The sequence below is a fragment of the Plectropomus leopardus genome, chromosome 16 (genome assembly GCF_008729295.1).
Source record: "Plectropomus leopardus isolate mb chromosome 16, YSFRI_Pleo_2.0, whole genome shotgun sequence".
Lineage (NCBI taxonomy): Eukaryota > Metazoa > Chordata > Actinopteri > Perciformes > Serranidae > Plectropomus > Plectropomus leopardus.
In genome coordinates, this window is record NC_056478.1 from 22833514 (window position 1) to 22849272 (window position 15759).

At 37.8% G+C, this 15759-nt stretch overlaps 1 protein-coding gene across 1 annotated transcript; it reads left to right on the top strand.

Annotated features, from left to right (window-relative positions):
* The first annotated feature begins 5423 nt into the window (after window positions 1–5423).
* Window positions 5424–12066, top strand: vgll2a (vestigial-like family member 2a). The gene is made up of 4 exons (XM_042504104.1): window positions 5424–5618; window positions 7393–7630; window positions 9675–10172; window positions 11989–12066. Exons 1-4 carry the CDS (start codon window positions 5541–5543, stop codon window positions 12030–12032), a joined length of 858 nt encoding a protein of 285 aa, XP_042360038.1. The 5' UTR covers window positions 5424–5540; the 3' UTR covers window positions 12033–12066.
* Window positions 12067–15759: the final 3693 nt, after the last annotated feature.

Genomic DNA, 15759 nt, shown 5'->3' on the forward strand with positions numbered 1-15759 from the left:
AACTTATTTTGTTGTTTAATTTGTTAGAGGTGTTGTTTTTAGGCATTTTAAATGACTTGAGGCAAAACACATTTATGTCTCAAGTTTTTTTTTTCAATTTAATTTTATCAATATATATATATGCCTATATATAAACACAGCTTCGAAAGGGATATATCAAAATTCCTGATAAATGTAATGATTAGCATTCAGATGTGAAACTTGACTTTCATTTTTTATTTTTTTTTAAAGACTTGTGACTTGGTCTTGCTCTTACTCTGTTGTGTCTGCTCCTGTTGTTGGGAAACAATTTGACACAAAGTGCACCAAACACCTGATTCTCGCAGTAACCTTCCCTCAAATCCATCAAACTTGTGAGTGACAGCAAAGAGAGGAATGCCAAACATTCCTCATTGAACCTTGGCAGTTTGAGGTCCATAATACACACGGATCGATGGTCGAATAGTGCCTGTGAGATGAGCTGAGCTGCACTTCAATGGGAGATATTTTGGGTTTTAATAGCTTCTCTGTGCCACTTGTGTTGGGGGAACAGGTGTGCTGGTTGTCGGAGGGGTCAGCCAAAAGGACGGTCAAGTGCCAGAATGACACAAAAATCACAACAACAGGTTATTAATGGAAGGACAAACTCCATGGTGATAACATAATGGTTATATTAATGTGCAAATACATTTTTTAAATGTTTGCCTGCTCTTTTACAGCAATATACACACAGCTACAACTTATTACTCATTAAAAGTTTCCTAAAGTTTAGCCTGACCACTCATGTAGTCTAATTTTGGGTCAGTGCAGGCAAATATCTGAGTCAATTAAAATCATATGTATGAGCTCAAAAACCCAAAGGAGCCACGGCCACAATAACTGTTCACTGTGACATGAGAACATTTAATGATTTTTGATGATTTCTCTTATTTTGATGTCATTAATTATGTGACATTGATTATTAAAGGGGTAATTTTGAAAGAAAAAACAGAGATTAGCTACTTTTGCTCAGCCACAGTCAGAAATTATAATGATCTGTCAGCTGGAGACTTCATTACAAGGAATCAAAGCCCCAAATATACAGTTGAAATAAATTGGTGCAATTTATTTACAAACATTACAAACATTACAAACTCGACATCAAAACCTGAAAATCTTTTGGGCAAAATCCTAATATTTCCACTGAAGTATAATATTGTTTTTATGGTTACGTTTTGGCACTTGATACTCTTAAAGTTAAAGTTTAGTAAGACCAGTCTTGGGTTTAATATCAAAAAGATCAAAGATGAGCTGAAGCAAGAGCAAGAGACGGGACATGTTGACTTTATTAACATGGAAACCAAACGGCCATCTTTCCTGAACATCTTTCACTGGTAATAAAATCACTGCCTTTGATCATAACCCTGGCAGTTATTACACACTCCACACAATATAAGTTAGTACAGGCACAGTTAAAAAATACAACAGTGATGTTAAAACTGATTGAGAATAATTATGATGAACACAAGTTTTTTGTAATGACACAAAACACTGCTAACAGATTTTTTTTTTTAAAAAATCCCAATGTGAAGTATTTGAAGGTTGCATGAATCCAGACCTCCTAACTTTTCATTAATTAACATATTAAATAAAAAATTAAAGAAATTTGAGTGAAATAACATAGCAGTTTGGGCTGGTAATCAAGAAGTTTTTTTTTGTGATTTTAATGTGATTTGTAAATTAATCGTTAAATTCTGCTTCTTTTGGGGCCAAATGTAAATAATAGATTTGGTGTCTAAATTACACTGTTGAGGGAAAGTACAAAAACAACAATATGGCTGATGACTCAAGATTTTTGAACGGCACTGTACGTACTGTGTAAAATAATCTTTAAGCGTCATACATTTATTCTGTACTCAGATCTTTTATTAGAGAAAAATTAGTAACAGCAGTGTAGAAAAATACTCTGTAAAAGTCCTACATTCTTGAAAAGTATTAGAATAAGAATTAGTACTTTTATGATAATATTAATACTTAAGTATTTCATTAGTAGTATTAGCCTCAAAATATACTTAAAGCACCTTAAGTAAAAGTACTACAGTATCATGCAGAATGACTCATTTTGGACTGATATGTATAATTGGATTAAAATTATTGATGCATCAAGGTAAAGTCTTATCTTAATCTAAAAAATAAATCATCATTTTTGAGTTGATTATAATTTGTAAATTTAATCAGAATCTGCAAATTTATCAAATAAATCTACTGTAGTAAAACATATAACGTGTCTCTTTGAGATGTGATAAGTGTCTCTGAATGGAAATACAAGCAGCTCTAAATGGTACTTAGGTAGAGTACTTGAGTAAATGTACTTAGTCACTTTCCACAGTTGTCTGTAGCCTAATGTAGCTTAATAACTGGATGGTACCCTGACAGTGACCTCTGAACTCTAGTAATAGCGCCAAACTATTTGAACTTCAACCTCCAGAATTTGGGAGGCCACTGAGGGATTGTGGGATCTCACAGCATCACATTCCACTCATTGGTCAGTTTTCGTTGTTTGCTTATTTCAATTGGCAGTAAGTGCCAGCTGTGACATCCTTAAGTGAGGCTTCAAATACAAGAAAATCTTCATTTGTCTGCCAGAATAAACAAAACAAAAATATAATGATCACTAACTACAGTACTGTGGTACATTTTGAATCAGTTGTAAAATTTCAGCATAAACGTAGTATTTTAACCGACTGCCTGCCATGACGCTGATCAGCAAATTGATCAAAATGATGTCAGTTATATGAGGATCTGCCTTTTCCTTTAAACAACAAGCATTCACGATCTTCTCATCATGCAGGGGTGCACTGTCAGGAGGAACACACCGGGCAAATGTTTGGGGCCCCCCAAATATTTTGGGATAAAGCAGCCTCATACAGCCCCACTTCAAAAATCCTGAACTATCCTTTTAAGTAACCAAAATCCAACATCATCTTGACTTACAATAACGGCATTTACTTGTAAGGTAAGGAGGACAAAATCCAGAGTCTGCAAAAAATCATAATACATGAAATTCTAACGTCCTTAGACATTTAAAATATTGTCAACTCAATTTTTATTTCAAACTAAATTCATTATCTGTCTGACACGAGAATCTGACGTCTTTCTGATGTCATATTTACGTCCAATACCAGCTGGAAGGTATCAGATTTCACTTACCATGTGACAGGGTTGACCAACAAGACTGATTTGGTATCCAAGCAACAGGCAGGGGGCCTCACAGGGCTTCTTTGCTTTGGGTCTCCAAAAGTCTGTGATCGCCTCTGCAACCGTGCATCTTACCTTTTCATATTGGTGATTTCACAGTTATGATACTCTCTACTAAACATTATATCTGTGGGTTTGTGATTATTAAAAAAAATAGCACAAAAAAGAAGATGCAATGAATTAATGCTCGGCGGCAGTGGCTCACAGGTAAAGCGAGCGATCCTCTAATCTGAGGGTTGGCAGTTAGTTCCAGTCAACATGTCGAAGTATCCTTGGGCGAGGTACTCAACTCCTGATCCTCCTAAAGGCTGTTCCATCTGTGTGTGAGTGTGTATGAATAAAAACTGAGTAGCAGGTGTCACCAGTAGCCTCGGCCGCCAGTGTATAAATGTGTGTGTGTGAATGTGTGAATGTGACTTGTAGTGTGAAAGGGCTTTGAGTGTACACAAATTACCAGTAAAGCGCTATACAAGTGCAGATCCATCCATTTAACATTTGAAAGATTGAGCCTCTGTCACTCATCAAGTGCCATCGGTACGTATGCGAACACGACCAAACCTGACGGGGAAAAAAGAGAACCGTATTAGTTTAGCGTTCAGTAGCATAGGACTGACTGCCAGCATGGTTTTATTGCCAACACTTGCCTTCCCACAGATGCCAACAGTACAAATTTTAAATTTTCAAAATAAAGTGAAAAAAAACACATTTCTGCGGAGCTCTTGGCTGTCTCTTTCCCTGTGTCTATTTTCAGTCCAGGACTCCTGAAACCACCTTGTACTTTGAAAAGCAGTATAGACAATGAATTAAGGATTGAACTGATTTCTTCAGGGAGAAAAATCTGTGTATTTGGAGCAGCAGCAGATATTTATAAATTAGCCTGAGTAAGGTCAGATAAAGGTTGTGTGGCAAAATAATCTTACTGTACATGTGTATAAAAGTTCAGGAAAAGCTAATGGGTCTCTGAGTGATTATTTTTGCACACTACTGCATCCAAGAATTGACTTTCATCTAGATTAAGCTCGAGTGCTTTGGTGAGTCAGTGCAGAAGCAAATTATAGACATAACCAATTCGTCAATTAGGAATACATTGTTACAAGAGTGTACTTTTTTTTGCAACATTAGGGTCCAGAACATATATGATGTGGAAGGTTTGGGTGGTCCTCCACCAGAATATTTTGGGTGTCAAACATGTTCTTTTCTGCATTCTGGTGAATTTTTCAGATCAATTTATGGTGTAAAGGTCTTTTATTTTATCAAAATAAAAGTTTACTGCTACAACAAAAGTAATGAAAATATATTGATACTATTTTTGTCAGGATGTAGAATAAATAAAAATACTGATGCAGCAACATTAAGAAAAAATTAGCCAAAATATAAATATTACAGTGGTGCAATGTAACTAACAACATTTACTCAGGCACTTTTCTCAGCCTAAGTAAGAATTTGAAGTACGCGTACTTCACTTGAGCATTTTATTTTCATGCTACTTTCTACTAATACTAAATTTCAGCAGGAAATATTGTGATGCTTACTTCACTACATTTATCTGACAGCTTTAGTTTCTTTACAAATGAAGATTTTTTCCATAAAAAAAGAAGGGGTGATAAAATCGGATGTTTAATATAAATCAAATAACCATTTTTCTTTCTCTTTTTTAGTTTTTTATTATTTTTGAGTGGTGGGTGTATATTTGGTTAGATTTTGATTATAGGTTTCTTCTTTCTTCGGCTCTGAGAATATTTTTGAATTTTAAGGTTTGCTTTTTTTTAAAGTTTTTGGGTTTGTTCTTTTTTTTGAATGATTTTTCTGAATTGGTTACTTTTACTTTTCATACTTTAAGTGCATTTTCCTGATTATAATCACATACCATTTTCAATGCAGGTCTTTTACCTGTGACAGAGAATTTTCATTGGATGGTATTAGTACTTTTACCTATGTAAAGGATCTAAATACTTATCCCATCACTGAAATAGTAAAATGTTTAAGGCTACCCCAGCAACAATTCTTAAAGTAGATATTTGAGTTAATATTGATGCTTTGATTTCGTGTCCCGTAATTAAAAGCCCATTAAGGCAGAGGTGGAGCGCTGGCTTCTGATTGGCGGGAGGGAGGCGTCAGGCTGGGGGTGTGGAGGGAGAGGGGTGGAGGTTGGAAGGGGTTCCCCTCAGTGTGCCCATCAGTGCGTAAAGAGCGCAGAGCAACAGAGAGACCCTCTCCACTGTCCACTGTGTCCTCCACCACCGGGATTACCGTTTCCTCTCCGTCTGAACTGAACAGATCTGCTCTCTAAATGAAGCTTGGTTCTTCTCCGTGATTTCTTCGCCATGAGCTGCCTGGATGTGATGTACCAAGTGTTTGGTCCTCAGCCTTATTTCAGCTCCTACAGCCCCTATCACCACCAGGTATGGATCATTCTGTAGAAAGTGTTTTTCAAGAGCGAAATAATGCACTACTTATCTCTTCACTCTGGACTTAAACCTCCAGAAAACTTTAATATTATGTGTTTGAATTAAAACGTCAATTAAAACTTAATTGCATGTTGCATATTGCAGGAGATAAAGTGGCTACGATTGCCCATGCAACCAAAAAACAGAGGACACTATATTTTTAAAAAAAAACAACAGAAAAAAACGTTATATAACTTCTGCAGTCCTTAACACCACTTAAACCTGTATATCTCTAAAAATGTACTTTTAATCAGCACTTAAAGTACCATAAAAAGTAGCGTATAAGACATGGACTCTATGCGCTACTTGAGTAGGGGATTTGATCTTGTGCGTAAAGCTTATGCAGCGAATGGAAAACTTTATTATGCGTAATTTCAAAGTCTTGTACTTCACACAACCATAATCAGATTGTTTGCTTCTTCTATTTACTCTAATTTTAGTAATAGTAGTAGTCAAAAGAAGAAAAAAACCCAAAATGTTAGATTTATTGTTACCTCTTTAAATTAATAATAACAGATACGCTTTATTTAAGTAGAAACTGACTGATTTGATTCAGATAGGTACCTTAGTTTGTTTACACGTTCAAAATGAACAAAACTTTATTTTTTTAGAACTTGGCTTTTGATTTGTGGCAAAAACTGATTGAACACAATAAATTACTAACAGCATAACTTGCTTCATATTGCATCTCCTTACTAATGTTATCATGTGAAACCAGTAAAGCCAACTAAGGATTAAAATCAAACATGTGGTCAACAGTTTTTGAAGAATAACTGTTGTTTTAGTTCCCAAATAAGATATCATGGAACTTTTAATTTTACTTGTTCATATCACATCTGCTTGTGAACAGTTTGAGAGCATCAGGTTTTTTGCAGGGTCTTTCTAGACCCTTTAAAGGTCTTTTTTCACTCTCTTAAAACCTCTAAGTCAACATCCAGGCATATTTCACATAGTGCCAAAACTCACTTTGTCTGTCACCTGAACAGCCTCTGAACCACCTACAGTCTTCCTAAACTACACACACAACAGTTTTATAATATGTATCTTTCTGTATATTAGCAAGATTTTTATTCTAAGTTGTTTTGTGTGTATTGACCAAAGCACATGTCATGTAATAATAGTTTTTAAAAACCTTACGGTTAAATTTGAAATATGAAACGACTTTTCTACTGTAAGTTAAAAGTAACTTCATATATCAATAGTTATGCACCATATAATCTGGACTTTTTTCCCATTCCTTGTATAAGTAATAAAAAAGTAAGAGTATAAAAGTAGTTATTATAGTTAGTTATTATAACCAATATTACAACATTCTTATTACTCTACATGACAGTATATCTGTGTATCGCAAGTGTACATTAAAAGCTAGGTGAACTATTAGGTGTCAATAAAAACCCCCAATATCAACATAAATGTATTGTGACCATTATTTTTAATTTTAAAAAAGAGCCACACCCTTGTGTTAACATATCAGTTTATCATCATTTATGTCCGTTTGTACAGATGGCAAAAAGTTGCGATAGATGTATCTTCTATACATCTATTGTGTGCTGAAAAAGGAAATAACTATTTTTATGAGGTTTGGAGGTCAAATATCACAGATTAATTTAGGTCTTTATATTATCTGAAATCGTCCCAAATAACTGTGTGTCTATGCAGAATGACTATGTGCAAATGGGACACAAAGTGTCATAACACACACGTATGTAAATCTGCATGTCCTTCATAGAAACTGGCCTTGTATACCAAAATGCAAGACCCCCAGGACAGCGGCAGCCGACTCGGCCCCCCGGCGATCAAAGAGGAGGACAAGGAGCTGCCGCCGGGAGCCGAGTACCTGAGCTCCCGCTGTGTTCTCTTCACCTACTTCCAGGGAGACATCAGCACCGTAGTGGACGAACACTTCAGTCGAGCCCTCAGCCACACAACTGTGTACCCTGCCTCAAGCAGCCACAAGGCCGTAAGAGGTGTGTGTGTCTTTTTGTGTGTGTGTCAGTGTTGTCCTACAGTGTGAGCTACTGAAAAACCATTTTGATTGTCATCAGGACACTAAATTTCACCAGTGAAACGCATGAAATGCTCTAATGTTTTATGGTAAATTCTAGTGTTTATGCTATCAATATATGCTACGTTGTGTGTTATATTTCTCGTTTTAAATTATTTTGACGTTGCGGAACTGAGGCTGTTAAAAGCCAGTATCACTATCCAGGATTCAAATTTCAACCAGGTAACATTGGACAAAATTTTGTCATGCAAAGATAAAATTAGATACGGAGAGCTTTTTCCAGTGGTGGTAATGTTTTTCTTTACTCACTTCAGTCAGATATGAATGACAAAATTCTCACTTTTTGCTCCAAAGTTGCACTGACTTGGATTTTGATGGCCGTTGCACATTTGATCTGACGGTGCCAGTTTCTAATTTTCCTCTCTTATTCCTTTTTTAATTTGACTCCAAAAGACATGGCTTTTAAAAGATTTTAGGATACTAAAACTCTCTCCTGAAACCAGAACAATTTGGCATTAAACTGTATTTAAATTTTTGTGAAATCTATTCAAAATGTCACATTGGATTGACTTGAGGTTTAGTTTCCCAACCATTGTAATACTGAGCATGACCAATTAAACAGTGTTATTTCTATAGTGTTATATGACATCTATAAATACATGGATATCATAACAGCTGGAGAATGAGAGCATTTTACGGGCGTAAGCTTTTGCTTATAATAGAGACTGTTACTCAACTGGCAGTTTGTTTTCGCTCTGACTTTCTGTTTGAGGGAAATAAACATCAGTAGTTGTTGAAAGTAATGCACCACAAATATATAATGATAATATACTGAGAAATCAATATTGTTTTGTATGTCGCTTTAAGGGAGATTTTTTTTTCAAAGCACATAAAGGTGTAATATATTACACATTGTTTTTAGTGCATTCAATTCAGACAACAGGAATATCTTTACTAAGGACAGATTAGAGATATGGACACTGATTTTCTTCAGGCCTATTAAAATTTCAGTTAATTTTTTTTCTCAACATTTAGAGTGCTGCATGATTTAAGTTACATTTAAGGGGGTTTTATTTATTTTATTTTGTTTTTACAACAGTTAAGAGCCGTTTTCCCAGGCTTTTTCTTATATATTAGTTTTGGTAACATTTCCTTTATGACAGAGATTCCTATAAGTTACAGACATTACAGGGTGCTTAAATAAAATGGTATCCCACTGTTCAAACATAGCCATTTCCATTAATCAAATGGAATGATAATACAGTGGGATGATAAAAACTATGATAGAAGTATTAATGTCTTCTCGATCAGTTTACAATTACATATAACAGAGAAAAGCAGCAAATACTTATGAAGCTCAAACAAGCAAATATCTGGTATTTTCATTTTCAGCTGATATTATTTATCCATTCTTTCACTAGCCATTCCCACTTACTCTCTCAGTGGCCGCAGGGGGGCTGAAGCCTATCCGAACTGTCTTTCAGCGAGAGGCGGGGAACACCCTGAGCCAGACTATCACAGGGCTGACACACAGAGACAGACATCACACTCACATTCACACCAACGGGCAATTTAGAGTCACCAGTTAACCTAACCTGCATGTCTCTGGACTGTGGGAGGAACCCACGCTGACACAGGGAGAACCTGCAAACTCCGCGCAGACGGGCCCCTGTCCCTCTTGCTCTGAGGCGACAGTGCTAACCACTACAACGCCGTGCGGCAACTGCAATTAGCTCTGCAAAAATATGAATGATCTCAAACAGATATTTTTAGAGAGGAACACTTTTGAAAAAAAAGGTATTATGTCCACATTACATGGCTGAAAGCTTTGGAAAAAGTGGACCTAGTGATAAGATTTCTGGTCAAACTGTTTCTGGGTCAAGAACGAACCTTAAGCCTTGAGTTTTAACTTGACAATGAGTTACTTTCGGTTAACTTGGTAACTATTTCAGGAAAGTCAACAAACTTCCCTTACAACATACCTGTGGGGATGTCTGTCTTCCCAGATGGATCATTCCCCATGAGCCACAGAAGTTTCCCTCCGTCTTTCTGGAACAGTTCCTACCAGCCGTCAGTCTCCTCCACACTGGGCAGCGCTCTGTCAGCTCCCCACACAGAGCTCCCCTTCCCTGGGGACCCGTATTCCTCCGCCTCCCTGCACAGCCACCTTCACCAACCGAGCCCCGAATCCTGGCACCCGACCCATCACCACCACCATCACCACCACCATCCTTACTCACTGGGGGGCGCTATAGGCAGCCAGGGTTCTGCATACTCACGTCCGGGAGTTCACGAGATGTATGGCACTGCATTCGACCCGCGTTACAGCTCTCTCCTGGTGCCATCAGTGAGGCCTCATCATCGACTGACATCTGGCAGCTCGGTACCAGGACCCAGCGCCTCACCCTGTGACCTGGGAGGGAAGGGGGAGTCAGGGACGAGTTCGGGCTGGAGTGGCGCCTTCACTGGAGCTGGAGCAGAGATTGGACTCAACATGGACACAGGTATTGTCAATTTTTTTTTTACATCAAACGTGGCCCTAAAGCAGTAATACTCAACTTATGGTCCACGGGCCAAATCTGGCCCCGACTACGGTGCTGGGTGGCCCTGTAGCCATTTATTAGTTCACAATAAAAATAAACTGATTCACTCTGGAAATTGTTTTTGGACTCAAGTATACATTAGGTGCAAGAGTGGCACCCCCTGACAGAGGTCATAGCCAAGACCCTAGTCTCCTCAAGTTCGAGAAATGTTCTAAAATCCTAGAAATATCCTTAAAACCTATAAATGTTCTGAAATCCTGGATACGTCCTAAAATCCGAGAAATGTCCTTAAATTAGATGTACTAAGATCCCGGGAACATGCTTAAATCCTATAAATTTTCTAAATTCTGAGGAAAGTCTTAAAATCATAGAAACATCCTTAACATTTAATGCTACAGGGCCATCCTTCAAGCCTTTAAATGTGCTAAAATCCTATAAATGTGCTGAAATCCTAAAAATGTGGTAAAATCCCCAAAACATCCTAAATTCCTAGAAACCTAGAAACGTAGAAAAATCCCAGAAATTTTCGGGACGCACAGACGAGCATGTACACAGTACACAGAAATAACAATAGCAAAGCTGTGGAGAGACAAGTGATATCCATCATTTTTCAAAGTCATGACAGTTTGGTCAAAAAAAAAATGCTTGGTTTATAGGTCATGGGTTTATTCTTGTCATTTTCTTTCATGACTGTCTTTTCGCAACTTAGTACTTTATAGAGCTCCTTTTCCACTTGAAAAAAAAAACACCCACGAACAAGGCTTTTGTATTTGATGGAAAAGAATACAATCGGCATTCACATCCAGCTCTGCAGTAGTTACGGGTATTTTTCGGCACCAGCTCTAAATGGCTCTGATAAACAGTTATAGAAATATGACCCTCAGGTGGACACAATAACTTCAGCCTCTTTGCGGGTGGCATATAATGGCAGACCTCCACAAAATACTGTGCGCTTCCATCAGAACAGCACCAGAACATTGTGTTAAATTTAATCAGCACAGTGTTTGAGAGAGAGAGAGAATTACAATGTGAAGAATCTAAAAGTAACTATCAGGCAATGAAACGGGGTTGGCTTTAAGTTTTTTCTGCTGATATAATTTGTAATTGCGCAGTTTAAGATGCAGGACAAAAATCTGTGATTTTGTGCATTTACAAGCACTGGTTCACTTGTGCCGGCAAGTATATAGAGTAATAAGAAGTAAAAACACCAAAAAGTGACGAGCGAATGCACAACAAAGACAGTCTTCGACAGATGTGAAAATTACCAGTGACAAAAAAGGCTTTGTATCTTAACATTAAAGTTAAGATGACATCTGTCATCACTGATAACAGGAAGATTTAGATGCATTTTCATTTTCCCATACTGACACACTGAAAATGTCTCTTTAGTTTGGGCAAAATTATACAGAGAACTAATGACTGTTGAAGTGTTAAAATAAGCAGCAACATTACAGACATTCAGTATGACCACGTGGCAAAGTAGCAACTTGAAAGCATGAAAACCAGATTAAAATGAAATCTTTTTCCCCCTGCCTCAGATCATCTTACTACAAGTGGCTTAAATCAACAAACTGACTGTCAATCAGCACTTTAACACCAGCTGTCAACTTCCTTTTCTGTTGCTGTCTTGCTTTCATCCCCTCTCTGCCTCGAGCAATTCCGACTGCTTTTATCAACAAGACATTTGCGCTTTTTTTTCTAATCTTCTCTTTTCTTTTCTTGCTTTTCTTTTCTTCCACTGCCCTTTCTTTCCCTCCTTTCCTTTCTCCTCTTATAGGTCTGCAGGCACAGGATAAGAGCAAGGATTTGTATTGGTTTTAGAGACTGCTGAGACTCTCCCCCCCTACCCCGCTTCACTCCTACTTCAGCTGTAGCCTCTTTCCTTCACTCCTGCTCTGCTCTGTTGCTCTGCTGCTGTTATGGGATGACTGACAGAGAAACTGAAAATCAGTCAGACGGCCGTTTTGTGCTGTAACTGCTTCTGGTCTACTTGCAGCTCGGTGTTACGGCGGACTGTGCAGCAGCAGCGCAGCCCTGCTGAGCTGAATGCCGGCAGTGTGGATACAAAACGAGCGTGGAAACAAAAGTGGACTCTCAGAGCGGACAGAGAATCTGATCTTGACGGATGTGGACAAAGACAAGAGTCTTTGTGCTTCTGTAACAGGCAGGGACAACATTCCTAAACTGGAAAAAGTCTGGGGACAGACGGACAGAGTCATATGTTGTTAAACTCCAAAGACAAGCGCTTGAAGGACTTGGCAGGACTTGCCTCACAGGGACAACTGGGCAACAGACACTGGGAGTGTTATGGCTGGAGGAAAGGCCGTGTTGTTGTTGAGGAGGCCGCACAGCGAGAATTTTCGCAGACTGTGAAGACAGGAGGAGTGCAAACACTTTGGTTTACATGGAGTATTGTTTCAATGTCAACTGAAAAAAAAACAGTCAGTACTTTATGGCACTGTAAACATTAAACAATTTTGACTGATAAAAGATATTTAAGTAATGATTTCATAAAGTGTTTTAAGTAACAGCTGCAACAGACTTGTGTTCCAATTCCATACTTTGTATAAACTTGTCAGGTTTTGAGCCTAATAAATCAGGTTTACATATCGTTTAAAAAAAAACTTTATTAAAAAATGTATTAATGTGTACATACACGAACAACAAGTCAAGGGTGCCTCATCAACTTAAGCACACACTGAGGCACAAACGCAAAACAGAAATACACAAATTCTCAGACATAAAACCGTATTTGTACATACATAAATACTGAAAGACTGTTAAAATTGAAATTATTTAATGATCACAAAAACCAGAGCTCAAATTAATCATAGTGCGAGGTTTCTATTTCAGAGTACTCATTGTCCCTCTTCACCATACGATAAGTCCATACACTTCACAAAAGCAGGAAAAGGTCCCAAAACCTTTCCAAACATACCCTGTTTCCTTTTTCGTAGAAACAAGATGAAGTTACTGAGGTACTCAAAAAAGTCCGTATGCAGACAAAGTTGTGTACGTCACTTTTGATTCACAAGCGATCAGTTGAAATATGTACAGTATTGCCCTGCAATGAAACGCACAAAGGAAACGGAGGGGCAACTGACAGCTGTAAAAACAAAATACACTGGTGAGACAGCTCCAGAAAGACTTTAGAAATCAAAATCATTTCTAAGTCTTTGTTCTTCTCTGTGTGAAATCCAAATGGAAGTGGAAAAGTTGCTGTTTGTTTGAGGCACGTGCCGCTTCTTTTCCTGTAGTACAGCTGAAAATACTGAATGTGCACAGTGTACTAAGACAATTTGTGTATAACAAGCATACAGATAGTGTTTTTATGTGGTATGGAATTGGGACACGTTTGTCTCACTAATGTTTTACAATGACAAGGGTGTAAACACTGGATTTGGGGATTTGAAAGTCAAATAATTTTTAAGTTTTGGACTGTCGGTCATAGGAAACAGGCAATTTAAAGATGTCACCTTGGGCGCTGGGAATTTATGACGGACATTTTCCCCCCATTTCTTTTCAGTAAGAAAAATTTAACAATGAACGGTGCCATTGAAAAATAATAAAGTAATTAATAGACAATAAAAAGATCTAAAGAAGCTGAAGCCACAATTTAAATGTTATTCAAACTGTGCTTACTGCAAAATGATGACACCTGCTTATTTTGATTGTGTTCCTGAGACATTATTTTTCAAAAAGACTGACTGATGTCACAGCAAGTCAAGACAAGAGAAACACTGTGTATGAAAATGAAATAACCTCAGATGTTAGGAAATTTCTGTTGTTTAAAAAATGCACATTTGAAAAACTGCCACAACTGAGGAAAAACTATGTCTCCTGTGTTAGTGTCAAGTGTCATCAACTTCTGCTTAATTTAACGAGAGCGTGCCTACCGCAGCAGCAGAAAAATACTAACTAGAGCAACCACTATTTCACCTTACCGGCAGACTGGATAGGACTGCGCTTATCTCTTAGTTCCCGATATTTATAAAACGTCATTTTATGTGAAATCAGAGATTAAAAAAACATCACCACGACTGTGTCAACAAAAGAAATTTAAACTTCACACCAATGACTGCTGAGAGAGAAAGAGGGGAGGGGTTCCTCCGATGAATGAGGAGAATGACGGCTATTTGAAGCCACTTGACTCTTTCTCTCCCTGCTCCCATGCAGCTGTCAACGACAACTGCTCCTCAACTCAGTGAGCACACATGCACACACACGCCTGTCTTTATCACTTAATGTGGACCATACCTCTGATTTCTTTCGAAGGATGACCACTTCCACTGAAGCTAAAATGGTGCATAAAACTAAGACATTTTCATGTTATAAATGTGGGGACTGGTCCCTGTTGCTCAGTAGATTTGGCTCCTTTTCAGGTTTCTGTCTCAGAGTATCCAAAGTTCATGCAGCATTTTCTTGAGCTTTAAAAGCATAGGAAGCGAGCACAACCTTATAGTCTGGAATTTATCAGATATTTCTCGCTTTGTTTTTTCAATGAGTATATAAATGGAATTTCTCAATAGTGGTTACTGATGTTGGTAAATTATAACATGGAGGTTATTAATGAGGTGTCAAACAAAATCTTGGCGTAAATCTCTAATTTTGTGTTTTTACTGGTTCACTGGAATCAAGGTACTAAATTTAAATAAGATAAATTACAATTTAAGTGATATATTTGACTCTTTCTCTCTCCAAAAACAGACCATTTTCACATAACCCAACCAAACTCTGCTTTAAATTGTGTTGTTAATTGGAGCTTTCAGTAATTCACTGACCAATTGCCAAATCCCGCCCCTAAATGTGCTCCATAGACTCTCATGCAATAGTTTCAGATTTTCTACATTTTCAGGCTGGTTTTGCAGTTTTGGGGCTAAATGTTGTGCCTGAACACTCATTACCCAGAAAGATATTAACATTTCTTCCCCATCCAAAAACCAAAATCAAACCCTAAAAAGTGTAGGGTTAGCCAGTTAACATTAGCCAGCTAGCTGACTAACCCACCAGAGGTATAACCTACTTAATGTAAACACATGCTACTTTTGCTTTTTGATAGTTCTAACAGTGAATTAAGATCTGCTTCTCAGGAACAGTTGAAGGAATCAGAGAATTCCCATATTTAAACAGCTGTGTCCCTGCAGTGCGTGTAGAATAACGGTATTAACGGTGATCATGGCCTGTGCTGTCACAAGTTGGCAGTCATTTAGGATGAGTCATTTATACAAGTGGGCAGTGTAAGGCCCACCCACAACTCCACGCTTTGCTCCATGTCCCAACACCCAGGCAAGAAAACAAAAGGCTAACTACATACTCTCAGAGTCTCGTGCTGGTTTAAAACATTTCTGGAGACTTTTGCATGACTTTCACTGACTTTCACAACTCCTGCCAGCCCCCACATCTGAGGACAAAGCAGCTGTTGACAGAACAAACATTTTGTTTGAATTAATCTTAAACTTTACTTACTCAACAAAAACTGGGCAGGAGAAAAAGGCTGCAAGTGTTCATCACACACTTAAGTTTGTCTTTGGCCACAGCTTAGTCTCAG

Excerpts from the sequence above, each read along its gene's own strand:
- vgll2a (XM_042504104.1), top strand. The coding sequence starts at position 5,541 with ATGAGCTGCCTGGATGTGATGTACCAAGTGTTTGGTCCTCAGCCTTAT. Across the intron at positions 7,631-9,674 it reads CAGCCACAAGGCCGTAAGAG|ATGGATCATTCCCCATGAGC; the intron begins GTGTGTGTGTCT and ends CTGTCTTCCCAG. Across the intron at positions 10,173-11,988 it reads TGGACTCAACATGGACACAG|GTCTGCAGGCACAGGATAAG; the intron begins GTATTGTCAATT and ends CTCCTCTTATAG.